At 38.7% G+C, this 15,089-nt stretch overlaps 1 protein-coding gene across 1 annotated transcript in view; it reads right to left on the reverse strand.

The window, feature by feature from the left end:
* LOC139700179 (muscle-specific protein 300 kDa-like) overlaps positions 1-15,089 on the reverse strand; it is a 341,062-nt gene that overhangs the window by 1,326 nt on the left and 324,647 nt on the right. Inside the window, exons 24-32 of the mRNA XM_071598761.1 lie at positions 14,134-14,358; positions 13,760-14,033; positions 11,538-11,794; positions 10,355-10,637; positions 9,595-9,848; positions 8,623-8,934; positions 7,538-7,737; positions 7,171-7,432; positions 719-5,901 (exon numbers count right to left, since the gene is read on the reverse strand). Of these exons, the coding sequence (XP_071454862.1) occupies positions 719-5,901; positions 7,171-7,432; positions 7,538-7,737; positions 8,623-8,934; positions 9,595-9,848; positions 10,355-10,637; positions 11,538-11,794; positions 13,760-14,033; positions 14,134-14,358 (7,250 nt within the window). The remainder of the gene's footprint in view (positions 1-718; positions 5,902-7,170; positions 7,433-7,537; positions 7,738-8,622; positions 8,935-9,594; positions 9,849-10,354; positions 10,638-11,537; positions 11,795-13,759; positions 14,034-14,133; positions 14,359-15,089) is intronic.

Here is a 15,089-nt window from a genome sequence, read left to right on the forward strand (position 1 = left end):
GTATTAGCCTTGCTATCCACACAATTTCATTTTCAATTTCTCTTATAATTCATTTAAAAACTGCAACAGTTAAAAAAATATCTGGCTAAAGGAATGTAGGGACTAAACTTGCGACTCGTATATTTAGTATTTAATTAAACTGAAATGCTTTGACTCTCTTAAAAAGAGGGGTAGAGCTGATGAAAAAAATGTTAAATACTTCTATTATTATGTGATTCAAAATGTGAATTGAACAGGTAAAGACTAATTTTGAATGTCAATAGTAGCTATGCTAATTATTTGAACAAAAGAAGGTCCAAAATAAATTAATTTAATGGGATTATTAGAAGTGGCGACTAATCCTCATGATTTTGAATAATGAGTGAATACTACTGACATTTCTTTGAAGAATTGCACAAGGCAAAGAAACTTCCATAAGGAGGAGGGAATCAATAATAGCGATATTGAGTAAGGGTGTTAAGAAAATACTAGTGAAAACTTTTATATGGAGTTTGGTGTATTACAGCATGGAAACATGGCTGGTGAAGCAAGACAACAGGTGTGAACTGGAGGCTTTTGAGAGATGTGGGTTTAGTGAAGGATGGAAAAAGTGAAGTGGAAAGAAGGGCAGATTTTTTTGAAGATCTCTCACTTCAAGTGGTGAATGTGTAAGTTCACCTATAAACTATGACTTCATTAGTGAGAGGAGAGGTTACCTCAAGTGGAAAGACAAGCTAACCTTTCTCTAATCAGTCTCAGGTCCTGACGAATCTTTTCTCGGCCCTGAGATGCTGTCACTGGAAACAGTCTCTTCCCTGCTACATTCAAAGCCTCCAACTTGTGGGGTGCTTGGTCCCTCTCTGCCAATAGAGTGCGGAGTTGAGTGTCTAGCCCCATGGCATCCTGCTGGGCCGTTCCATCCTCCTGCCCATCTTTCAAAAGGCTCAGCTGCTCCTCAAGGGGTGACAGCCATGCCTCTGTCTCCTGCAGTCGCTGGTTGTATGCTCGGTGATCCTCCACCAGTGCTTGCCAATGGTTGACAACCTCCTTGCTGAGGACACGCAGTAATTCATAGCGGCTGCCAATCTGTGAGATGAGTGGCTTTATGCGATCTGCCTCACTGCGATGGAGTAGGGCATGGGAGCGGTCGACAAATGCATCAATGTCTGCCTCTCCCTTAGCAATAACATCACGCTTCTCAAGGTAACTTTTTAGCTGCTGCTCCTTGTCTTTGAGGTCTGCCTTGAGCTGCTGGTCTCGGAACACAGCCTCATTGACTCTGATCCACTTGGTGTGGTAATCCAGTTGCTCCTCAAAGTCCTTCCAGTGCCTTAGGGATTCCTCCAAATTCCTTTCCACATCAACAACTGATGAATATAAAGATTTCAGATTGTTCTCGTGCTCATCGACATCTTTCTTCAATGACTCAATGCCCTTTTCAGACGTACTCCTGGACACAACTGCAAAAATATCCTTTACATTATTGAGAAGGACATTTCCTTGATCCTGGTTCTCTTTCAGGGTTTTGATGCTGGCCAATCTCTTAGATATGTCAGATTTTTCTCCCATTACATCATTACACTCCTGTAACTTATCACTCTCAGCACCTATCCAATCTTTCAAGGTCTTGCATGCAGTGTTGAATTGATTGTGGTCAGCCACACAACCTTCCAATTTGTCCATGAGGTCCTTTGATTTCAAAACAATATTCTGGAATAGCTGCTTGATAGACTGGAAATACACATTCAAGGATTTATCCTGAGTTTGATCAATAAGAAGTTGACCTTTTTCACAAACTGATTCCACCAGCTGCTGGTGGGACATGATGTCTTGGTGCATTATTTTGTGATTCTGGAGTAAAGCTTTCTTCTCCTGTAGAGAAGCTTTGATTTCATTGAATTTCTGCATTGCCAACTCCACATCATTCAACCACTTCGTCAACTGTTCTTGAGACTTACTCAGCTCAGAAAATTGTAGAAGGCAATGGTCCAACTTGACCCCAATGGACTGGAGGCTATCCCCAAAGTTGTCCCAGTGGCTTCGGAGGTTTCTCAGTTGCTTTCTAATGGTTTCTCTGCCATCAGGTGATGTGTGCACATACAACTTCTCCCCCAAGTCAACCAAGGCATCAAATTTAGGCATCTCTTTAACTCTCAGCTCAGCAAGCTCCTTAAGCTTTTTCTTTCTCTCTTGAAGAGCAGGCAAGTCACCAATTATTTTACATAGGGTATCAAGCTCATTTTCTGAACTGGAAATCCATTCTGAGAACTCATTATAGTCTTCATCAAACTTAGAGTGCTCCTTGACGAAATGCTGGTATTTGGATATACCTTCCTTAGCAACATTTTTGAGTGCTTGATATCTTGTGGCAAGCTGTGAAACTTTAGCTGTCAATTCTGTTTCTCCTTCTGCACCACATGATTTGCTCTGCTCTGTAGCCTGCACAAATTCTTCTCCCTTGGCCAATATTTCCTCCTCCCAGGCCTTCAGCTTTTCCAAATGGGCCTTCTTGGTCTCTGTGTTTCGTCGAAGACTCTGATCTTTCATCACTGTTTCTTTCTGCCTCAACCAGGTGGCAAGTTCCTCCACTGACTCCTCAAACTCTGACCACTTGCTGCACAACTGCATCAACTGTTTCTGGGTGTCTGTGCATTGGTCCAGGAACGTGTACCATTGGTCTAGTTGCTTCTCAAATTCAATCATCAGGGGTGGATGACCAGACTGCTCGGTCCCTTTGAGTACAATGTCTAGGAGGGCCTTGCATGTGTCTAAAAGCTCATTTCCCTGGTCTCTCTGCTGCAACAATGTCTCGATGATGGCCAGCTTCTCACTGGCTCCCTCCTTCTCAATTGGAGCCTCTATCACAGAGGCTGCCTCTGTCCTGCAGGTACTTAGACAGTCTCGTAACTTATCAAGGTGCTGCAAGTAGGTTTCATGATCAGACACATATTTCTCAGCAGTTGCTATTCGATCCTGAGCACATTCTGCCAGCTGCTTGTACTCAGTGAAAACATGGTCAAATTTTGAGGATGACTCTGCATCGGAGAGGGTACTGATCTTCTCCTGAAGCTGACTCAATATGTTCTGGTGAGTTTTAATGTCCTGAGCAGCACACTTATACTCATGCAATGCCAGTTTCTTCTCTTGAAGGGTAGGTTTCAGGGCAACAGCAGTGCCTATTCTGCCCTTGGCTTCAGTCATCCACTGATTTATTTGAGTATGACTATCGTCAAATGAAGAGAGCTGTAATATTCGGCCCTCAACCTTTTTGTGCAGATCATTAACTTTGTCTATCAGTGATTCTGATTCACCTCTGAGTTTGCGTAGTTCACTCCTTATTGCTTCCCTATTTTCTGGGATAACTCCTGGGAAGAGGGTCTCACCAGCTTCATTTGCTTTGCTTAGCAATGCCTGCCCTGCCTCCTTTTCTTCTGTAAAGGTGTCTATGAACTCCTTCAACTTCTTCTGATAAGAAAGTTTAGGCTTCCCAGTGCCTGACAATTCATTTTCATAGGACTTGAGTTTTGACACAGAATTATCCAGCCAGTTTTGAACATCACCCACTGCAGACTTGTATATATCTTCATTTTTACACATAAGTGTTAATCGGTCAAGGTATGATGAAATGAATTTTTTAATGTTCTGATGTCTAGATGCTAAGTTACCAACATACTGTCCTGCTCTTGCTTCTGAGCATTCTTTAGTTATTTCATCACCTAGAACAGCTAACTCTTTAATATCAGGTTCATGATCTGAAACCTGTTTCTTCAAATCATCTATTTCCTTTATTTTCCCACTAATGTCTGGTAAGCTGACCTGATTTACTGTTTCTGCTCTGACTCTCCCTTCAATTTCTCGAAGCCAAGATGACACATTTTCAGACATAAGTTCATATTTTTGCCAGAGGTTTATGTTGAACTCTAAGACCTTCTTTGCATCCAAATAGGAGTTATTCAAAGACTCTAAACTTTCAGCAAGCTCATCCCTTTCTCCTTTGAGCTCCTCCATTCTTTCCATACTCTCCACATTGTTCAAGAGTGCAAGAGAGCAGTCTAATTCAGACATTTTTGAATTACAATCATTAATTACCATGGCTACATCCTGTATAGATGATAGTTTTGCCTCCAAATTGTAACGATCACTCCCAGGTTCTGGAAGGCACCATGTAGTCTTTTCCTTGAAGTCTGACACCAACTTCTGCAAAGTGTTAAACTTGTCATTGTGGTGTTTCCTCAAAAATGTCAACAGGGAGAGCTCAATTGCATTTGCTTGTGAGGAGACAGCATCAAAGCGCTTCTTAACAGACTCCAGTTCTTTGGCTGTAGCAGAATCAGCAAAGGCAGGGAATTGCGATGCCATGTCTTCTACTGTGCTGCTGAGCACATTGAAACCCCGGTCAAGTGGCATTGACTCCTTCCATGCCTGCAGCTCGAGTTTCAGTGATTGGCACTTTTGGATCCTCTTCAGAACTTTAGAGTCATCCCCAGTGAGGTCCTCACATTTCATGAGCTCCTCCCTTATCTTGCTCAAGCTGTCAGAGTACTTTTTGAGATCATCTTTGATTTTCTTCTCCTGCTCCCCAACATTTTGTATCACAGAATCAAGTGAGTCTGCCACTTCTCCCAAGTGAGTGAACTGCTCATCAAGCAAGCTGTTCAGGGCACTCAGAGTGGGTATTTCCTCGCCATTATTCAGCTTCACCAACTCTGCAGTTTTGTAAGCAATGTTGGTCTTTGCATTTGTGTGGGAAGGAAGTTCCTCCTTATATTTGTTCATGATTCCTCTTGCTGCTTCAGCATCAACCAAGTTCTCCTGGGAATTTGAGATGGAATAGATTGTCTCACTTAACCAAGGAAGAAGACTATCCTTTGCTTCATCTATCTGCTTCCAAATTATCAGCTGTGTTTCTAAATTCTGGACCTTTTTTGTAATAGTGTCATGGGCATTTTGCCACTGCTCATGAGCTCTGGACAGCTCTTTTCCTACTTCATCTGTTTTCAGTGTTTCCATTCCTTCAGATGTTTTCATAATTGCATCCCCTTTAGCATCCATAATGTCAAGGCAAAGTTTAGCTTTCTTCAAAACATCCAAGCAACCCTTCAGCTTCTCATAGTTTGTATTCACTTGCATCAAATCACTGGGCACTTCCTGCATTGACTGGCACATATTCATGGCTCCATTAACACCACTGTAAGCACTGTCTTTTGTATCACAGAACTTCCTCCATTCACTACAGATCTCGGCGTATTTTGCCTTTTTGTCCTTGAGTTTGGAATGAAGACTCTCCCAGGCATTCTCAACCTCTGCCAGGATGTTCTGAATGGTAGGGGCTTGTGCAGGGTCATCCTGCATCAACTTCCTGCCCTGTTCATAGAGCTTATCTTTCAGCCCAGCTTTGACAGCATACTCTTCAATCAATCCAGAAATACTCACAGCTACCTTATCCATTTTATCCAATGAATTTCCTGATTCCAGAATGCTGTCCAAATTCTCTTGGGTGGAAGAGAGGAATTCCAGTACATTTTCTTTAGTTTCCTGGAACTGAGTCAAGCGTTTGGATGTGTCTTGTAAATAATTCTGTTTCTTCTTGATTAGTGTCAACAATGTGCATGTCAGCATATCTATGTCTTCCACCAGCAGCTCTGATGTTATGGGTTTCCCTGAAACCTCACTCCTGATTTGCATTCTACCCTGCTTGCTCAAAGCATCAATGGCTGGAGCTTCCTCCTTCCATGATTTCACCTTGACAGAAATATTGTCTAAATCAGAACAAATCTGCTTCAGCTCATCTTGTGAAGGACTGTGGGAATCCAGCTGGTATTTCATGTGCATCAACTGCTCTCTCGTCTCATTATTCCAGCTGAGTAATTCAGACCATCTTTCCAAAGCCCTTTTCCTCTCTTGTATGTTATCATCCAACTCCTGAAAAATCATTGAAAATATTTTTTGAACATTTTATGGCTATATTATAACATTAATAGTTCAATATATTTATCTGAAAATATTTCTAAATTATGTTAAAACTTAAAATCGCATAGGACCATTTTCATTAATCAAATAAAATACCATGAATTAAAAAATTCTTTAGTATGACGGAGTTATAAGGGGAATGAAAGCAATTAGCGAGGGGGAGTGATTTAATTAAAGTACTTTAAATGAGGCTCTTTTAGGCTTTGTCTCTGCAAGGGGAATTACATAGAGATTATGTTTGTCGATTGAAGAGTCAAATGTAATAAAAGGATGATTGTATGCCTAGTAGGTAGGTAAACTACCAAAATTCTGAAAAAAACTTCTCAATTTTTTCCAATTCCAAGCAACATATTTGCTTTATCTTCATTTTCTCAATAAATTACTGTATTTATGCTCTAAAAGTCTCTGATTATGCTCATTTTAATATATAAGTATAAATAAATAGCAATTTATGGCATGCTAACAGTTTTCTTTTCCATAAAACTTGCACGAACAAGAAGTTTTACAGAAAGGATTGTACCCTTTATAAGAAAGACCCCTAAATGTCAAAATAAACATTTTTTTCCATTAAATCCAGGCTAATATAAATGCCATGAAGCAAGTTTCACAACTGTTCAATAGAATTTATGGACAAAATCAAATCTCCCTCTTTTCTTTAAAAAAAAATCTCTAGTATATATGCAATATTAAAGACATACATTCAAGTGATTACAAATTGAACTGGACTGCATATGAATTCTCTTTGTGCAATATTTAAATATTTTAGGATCAATCCACAATTAATTTGCGTGTTTATTATGATTAATATAGCTATATGGAGTACATGGTTGACTAGTGGGTGTAGCATTCAGCTCCTATTCAGATGGTCCTGATTTTATTTCCAGTCACTTTCGGCACCAAAAATGTCACCATAGCAGAGAGATTATTAAGGATAACCAATATTCCTAGGAAAACACATGTGAATGAGTGAGTTTCACAAATAGTAGGGATTTATGCGAGGTAAGCTCTTCCTTCACCCAGAAAACCAAATTTTAGTTGATTTTTGGGATTTGGATACTATTTTATGTTCTAATCACAACATTTCATAGACTGAGGGTAAAAACACTTAACACTTCCACAGTATACTTCCACTTTATTGTGGAAGTTTTGAGTTTCTTTCAACCCTCATAATGAAGGAATTCCATTAAGTTAAACCTGAAATTGTTATGTTCATAGACTGACCTGGTATTTCTCTGCTAAACTGGTGTATTCATCATTTAGAGCAGCAGCTTCTGCTGGTGAGCAAGAGCTGGATAACTTCTTGACCTCAGAGTATATGTCATTGAATGTCTTCTGCTGGTCAGAATGCTCTTGCAGAAGTGTGTGTATCACCTGGAGGTTAGGTTCAATCTTTTCAAGGGTCACTTCATCCAGCTGAGAAACATTGGCTGACAACTGATCCATGTAATCGCCAAAGTCTGCCATCTTGGATTGAAATTCTTGTCTGATGAATAAAAAAGGGAGCAATTGGTTTTTTCAAAGACAAATAAATGACCAATGTGAGTGAATAATTGCATCAAACTATTAGAATGGGTGTAAGCAAATTTACCTGGCAATTATGCTGTCAGACAAATCATTAATTCTGTGTCGGACATTATCTCCTAGCAGTGTTATTTTGGATTTCAGCTCGGCAACCTTTCCCTTCAGAGCCATGGACCCTTCAAGGGCCAATCCTTGGGCAACATTATCTGATGACTGAATAACAGAAACCATCTGGGCCTGCTTCTCTGCCACTTCTTTGTTCAGTGCCTGTTTTAACAAAGAAAAGATAATAATAATATACTTTATTCATCTTATAATCATATTCACATATGGTAGATGTCGTCAGGATATTTGGCATTCAACAGAAATGACTCTTGAAATCCTCCCTATAGAGCACCTAGTGTTCTTCTAGTGGTTCAATTCATTGGGGGACACCCAACATGTGCGAATTAATTATCAAAATACATCGATGCATCAAAATGCATCAAGCATTGGGCACTAGCAAATGGCAGATTAAGAGAAAATGAAAGTGTCTGGGGCAACCTCCTCGCCTACCACGTCTTCCAAACTCCACTAGGTGTTCTCTTCACATTGCACCCAAATACAGGGATCGGGATACCACTGAAAAATATTTCCATTCCTGAGATTCAAACCCAGGCCCTCTGGGTGAGAATTCAGTACATTAGCCACCATACCATTTCAATCCCCAAAATAAATTAAAATTTAAAAATGTACACGTATGCTGGTAGTAATTTTTAACTGCTTAAATTGAAATTTATTTTAATTACATTTCATCGATGATTTTACACTGGAAGTGTAATATTTATGGACTACATATCCATAGATCTGTTTAGATAGATGTGTAGCCATGGAAATAAAATGTATATCCATTACAAATATGTTCATGGATTGGACACATTGTGTATATTATGGATGTTCATTGTACACTCACTGCATCTTTTGTGCTGCATGGGATACAAACTCTTCAGACACTTTGCATGAGTTCAAACTTCACTTTTCTAGGAAGTAAAGAAAAATCATGCAAATTCCCTTCCTGAATTTGCCACTATTTCATGAATGCTATCAATCTTGATGCTTTCAAATATATCAGAGCTCTGAATGGAATGGAATCCAAATTTAATGCAAACCCACCTTAAAGGTTGCCAGTGTTGCTTCCAGCTTCTTGATGTCAGGGCAATTGAGGTTGACAGGTGCAGCGACCACGGATTCCTTCTCTTGGGTCCATGCCTCCAGCTTGCCCGTGGTATCCTCCAGGTCCTGCCAGGCATCCACTAATGCTTCTGCCCTTGTTCGCCATCCCATTGTCACATCATGAACCACAGCCCACCGTGAGTGAACTGCATTCAACTCATCCGGCACGCTCGAGTAGGCTGCTACGTTCTGGGATTTCACTTCTAGCATCTGCAGGCACTGCAGGGCCTCCTCACACTCTTTCTCAAATGCCTGGAGAAAAGAAAGTCATGATCAAGGTTGACCTCGGTCAATCACAACAAAATTTAACATTCTAAAATTCAGGAAAAGAAAAAAAAAATGTAACTGAAAAATGCAGCGATGAAAAACTAACAAAAGCAGTATACATAAAAAAATGGACAAAATATGAAAAATAAATGTCCAGCTACACCTTGCAATATAAAAAGGTAATTTTGAAACAAGCCTACTTCATTTATTTATCCATATTTTATCATTATCATTAATAAATAAGAATTTCAAAGAAACTTTGGGAGATGCTGCAACAGTAACTTTTAATGGAGTCATTCACTTATATGCACTTCAATGCAACAATTTTAGAGCATAAAAATCATTTGCCTTGATTGGAATTTGAACCTGGATTTGGCCATTGTCCGGCCGAGTCATTTAACCAGTTAAGCTATGGTGGCATCCTCTTAAACTGAAATTTTTTTGGGCTTTAAAGGAACAAGATGTTGTGATGAAATACCATACATACGATGTCACAGGCATTTTTAATCATGCGCAAACTGCCACAGTCCATGAGGTTAAAGCCAACTTTAAACAATTAGGCTGTTTTGACCTTTGACAAAATCCAAGACTGTGGTGCATCGAGCATGATTTCAGGAAATTTTGAGTCAATGTAGTGCTACTAACCTTGGCATCTTCCAATTGTTGCTGAGCCTCAGCCAATGAGACTGGCTTTGGAATTCCAGCTGAAACTTTAACTTCTGCTCGCTCAACCCAAGGCTTAACCTTTTGAAGGTCACCCTGATAGTCTTGCCAAGATGACAATGCTTCCTCTGCATTATCGGCCTGAAGCTCTACTGCTTTTTGAAGGTTAGCCACAAGGTTCTTTATCTCAGCAACATCTCTACACAGATTGGCAGCTTCTGTATTTTCAGAATCATCTAAGAGATAAAAAAAAAGAATTAGATATGATTTGGAAATACTGACCCAGTAAATCAGGTGGCATCCATATCTCAAAATTGAGGGAATGCCACACACTGCCAGAGCCTCCCTTTTGCAAAGGGTCAATGATTGACGGACATTTGGCTTTTTCCATTTTTCCCAGGAGTTATTATTTTATGAATGGATTTAATGGGGAAGAGAAGGCAAGGGACTGAAGACAATGGCCATTAATTGGGTCAACATTTGCTTTCAATCACTCATGCTTATGACAGCAGTAGTTTAAAATAAAATGGTCCAGAATGAAGCAGGCTTTTTGAGCAAGAACTTCCATCCACCTTTAAATTTAAATTTTAGGGACGATTGAGGGTGTATTTTTTTAACTATTGCATTAGTGAATATCTTAATATAAAAATAAATTCACTTTATTTTTACATTGTTCCATTATTTAGAGAACTATTGCAATGATTTCAGTTTAGGACATGAGTTAATTTCACTTGAAACAAACCTTTCAATATTCCTTGGGCTTCATTGTCGAGGAGTTCTAAAACTCCAAACTTTTCTGCGATTTGTTGTTGCAGTACTTTCACCTTCTGAACACGTTCCAGTGGACTTTTCTCTATTGATTCAATTGCCTTAAGTTGCTGTGGTCCATTTACATCTGCCCATTTCTTCAGATCTTCAAGCCTTGACTGAAACGTTGTCCAGCGTGCATTGAATTTCTCCAGATAGACCACTCTTTCCTGCACCGTTTCCAAAACAACTTGAAGTTGCCTTTCTATTTCTGTTACCTAGAAAAATCAATGCCCACAAACAATGGTGTAATGAGTTTCCAAATCAGATTCCACATAAATATCTTCTTACCTAATGACTCCACTATAACTAGCATAATTGATTATTTCAGTCTTGTCATCATTCCAGTAGAGAAAATTTATTATAATTGTTCCTAGTATGAATTTGAAGTCATGAGCTTGTACAAATTCACTAATAGGAAAAATCTCAGGATTCTGGGAGAAAATTAATTATTGTGGCCCCTGGCTGACATGCCGAAGTCAATGTCAGTGTTTAGGCTATGTACAACCATTACTGCCAACTCTAATTAGTACACTAGCCTTTTATGAGTTCTTTACTTGATATCAATGCCCTTGAAGATTCTAAGTAGAGCATAAGTAAGCTCAAACATGCATAATATTTTAATTTAAATTTAGGTCCATGAAGAAAATCATGGATTGTATATCGCCATCTAGATAATGCAAAATTATGTTTTTCTAAGAGCATGTTGTCCAGCCTCTGGAAAAATAATATGTGGAGGGAAAATTTGTATGATCCAATTTCTTCATAAGATATCCAATCCATGGTGGCAACAAGAAGAGCAATGTAAATTTAGTGGTTAGGGGACAGTTATGTAAGCGTGAAATGAACATTGCTAGGCATTACTTTTCCCAGCCTCTGGCCATCTCCATGAACCCTCATCAGTATTGTTTTGACAGGTCATATACAATTCACTCTCATCTCCCATTAGGTGACTACACCACAGGGATTTTGCATACAACTCCGCACCAATTGATAACATAGATTTCAAGATGACTTTGAGTAAGTTGCTCTAAGACTAAGAGCACAACAACTCAGCTTGTCTGAGGAGGAAGTTGAAAAAATTCTTAAACACTGACTCTGTCAAGAACTCTTCTTACCTCCTTTAGTAATAATGGTTTCTTCTCAGGAGCGGCAACAGTCGTCAGTTTGGCACATGAGTCCCGCAGCTTTTTCAGCATCTCCTCAGTCGCTTCCCTCAAAGCAATGCTCATGTCCTGCTTGGCCTGGAGGTCAGCTGCCACATGTCGACTGTCATGTCCTGGCGTGATTTTCTTTAGCTCTTTCTCAGCTTGCTCCAGGAGTTTCAATATTTCATCCTTTTGTTCTTTGTAGTTGTTCCACAACTTCAAGGTCCCTGGAAAATATTTTATTTTTGCAGGTCAGAAACACGTGATGGTACCTTTAGCAATCAAACTAGATACAGCTGACTCAGAAATATTGCCTAGGGATGAATCCCGAGTACAAATGCTTGGTATCAGGATGAAACGATGAAGATAATTGAAAAAGGCATGGAGTAGAATATTGATTACCCAATTAATTTAGGGGAAGGTGCAAGTAGATAATTGAAGACGGCAATTTATTGTATATGTGTGAGTTCAGGACAGTTGTAGCAAATTTTCAGAGGTGCCTTATATGTATTGCATGTCTATATCCTTAAGAAAAATACATATTTGGTATTTTTCTTTATTTGGTTTCAGCTTTCACCATAACTAACCAATAATAATAACATTTCACAAAAAACAGGTGGTTATAATGTGGAATCACTTGTGCAATTGCTTGCAGTATACGGCATGCTCAGTGTAAACAAATGAATATGCAATTACATCATATTTTCCTCATACCACCACAACTGCTAATGAGACAAAATTTTTATTATTTTCTTCAATTACCCCCAGAATAAGAACATATCATTGATGGGCTTACTACAGATACTTAATCCATAATAATAGTGTACTGATGAAGGGCTTACATCATGAATTCATGCTGTATGTCACAACTAAAATTCATGAGATATTTAGATGCATGAAATTTTGGAGTAAAACAGTGGAATTGTAAACATTTATGGTATTGATGCCAACAATCCCCTTGTAAGAATTCGTTTTCAACCATAAAGCACACATATCAGGGTGTATTATGTGCAAACATTAATATGTATGCAAAAGTTTTATAGCTTACATGACCAGAATTAGAATTAGGAGTATGTTTACTCTCTCCCATTTTGACCAATTCATAATATAATTGAATTTATTGTTAAGGCAATTACGTTATTGTCAGAACAAAGCATCATTTGGTACTGTTTGGTGCACACATAATGGGGATTTGAGATTTGATGATTTTATTAAAGGTTTCTATTCAAATCTTATATCCATGGAGTTTGATAGAATTTTACTTAACCCCTGAATTCTGATTTCATCCCTACACAAAATATTGATTTGAATAATGTATTTTTCTGATTACAGCTCAAACAATTTGTACTTCAAGATAGGTTTGGTACCAAAAAACAAGAAGCAAACCAAGTACCATTGCCCAGATTGGGAATCCACAATTCTAGTACTATGGGCAACAATCAGATTTTGTTTCGAGACACGAATTTGCAGAATTTCTCAGTTCCTAGGCAGTACACATTACCAGTGCCAACAGTTGACAAAAAATATATTAATTCCTATATTGCAACTATGTGGGTTCATAAAACTTAAAGTTAAAAATACATTGTTAAACATTGCTCCCTAATGTCCACAACTCACATACTTCTCAAAAATTTTAGTAAAGAATTTCACATCAAAAATCTGATCCGTAAACATTCATCCTAGAAAATATATAGCCTGTCCTGGGGACATTCACATTCAAGCACTCCATGGATTTATTTTTTGGTTATTTTTATACGGTATATGTTTTGGGTTCAATGAGAAGAATTTAAAACAAAATAACAAAAGAATAGAATCTTAGTGCAAACTTTCTCCTTCATTGAGTAAACATAGACTTATCTTTCTTCTTATCTTACAACCAAAATGCATCAATGCTGACAATAATGGGTCAAGCCACGACTTTGTTTCTCTCTTCCACATTTACATTCATTTAAATTTGGAGCAATTAAATATATGCACAAATAATAAATGATTAGCTGCTCCAGTACAAGAGGCATCAAATGAGAGAAGTGCTTCACCCAATAGCTACCTTCTTAACATGTATATCTCACGCAAAACAAGCAAAAGCATCTCGAGTGCCCCTTCAACTGTGTTAGGGAGTGGTTTTAACACATGTTCCATTGTTCTTTTGCTAAGATGGTCACCCATGGTAGACAGACACGAGCAGAAAGTACCTTTGAGTTTCTTGAGCTTATCCTCAGCCTGTGCAAACGTTTGCTTCCATGCAGTCTCAAGATCTTCAACCTCATTTTGGACAAAGGCTGGTGCATGAGAATCACGGGCCAGATCTTTTCCCCTTTGGATCAAGGTCATTATGTTTGGCCTCTGCTCATCCAGGTACTTGACTGCTGTGTCCTGCTGCTGTATCATCTTTTTCACGGACTCTATACTGTCTGGGTGGGCAGGGGCAGCAGAGGTCTCTTTCACAGCTTTAAGTAGACTGCAAATCTGATATTAAAGAGAAACAATTAATCACCATCACGTTGTTCTTGAGGACACCTGGGGTAAATACAGAGAGAGAGAACAAAAGGAAGAAATGGTTCAATACCTCTTTGACTTCCTTGCGGTGCACGTGGCATTTGGAATGCACCTCTGTCTTCACCATTGTTAATTCTATGATAGGAATGAGATTTTTGTATCGAGCTATTAAATCCTCCAATTTCTTCTGCTCAATCACACTTTCCTCATCAGAGGCATGAAAGACTAGAGTGTCAAATGTCTGAACAAGATTTTTCATGTCCGATCTCTTGGTGTCAACATCTTTGCAGATAGACTGAAAAAAATAACCACATTTAAAAAGCAGCTCTGATAATAAAGCTTTCATTTTAGTCAATTATTACCACTTTAGTGAGCAAGTATTCATTATTTACCATCATTTCTCGCAGCTGAATCCCAGAGTTAGCATGAGAGAAAAAATCCATTTTTTCAATCAAAGATTAAAAGTTAATTTTTAATGGGAATGAAATTTATGTGAATTACATAGTGAATGAGATAATAATCTTAACAAAGGTACAAAATGACAACTACAAAAAACTTGATGCGCTACCTTATTCCCAAGTATTTCATTTAAGCACCAAAGCATTGGGGGATCGGGATGGTGCAGTGGCTAACATACAGGCTTCCCACGGAGAGGGCCTGGGTTAAAAATATTTTTCACAAGGTATCCCGATCCCTACTTGAGGTGCTTTGTGGAGAGCACTTTGAGTGAGTACAACGTCTGTCGGATGGGACGTTAAACTGCAGACCCCTTGACACCTTTCAACAAGATTAGGCTAATGCCAACGCCAAATCTCTCTTCATCCTTCCTTTCCCCTTCATCCCTAATGGTGCAAATGACCTTAGCTGTCAATCTAAAATAACTACAAACTACTACCAAAGCATTAGCTTAACAATGAAAATTGCATACTCTGTCAATAATTTTCCTAATTAATTCAAATTATTTCGCAGAATAAAAAATCTTGATGACTTTCAATGGCCATGCACATTGCTGATAAAAGGCTGCTT

This window comes from Hetaerina americana, unplaced genomic scaffold (assembly GCF_022747635.1).
Source record: "Hetaerina americana unplaced genomic scaffold, ioHetAmer1.1.p SCAF_10, whole genome shotgun sequence".
NCBI lineage: Eukaryota > Metazoa > Arthropoda > Insecta > Odonata > Calopterygidae > Hetaerina > Hetaerina americana.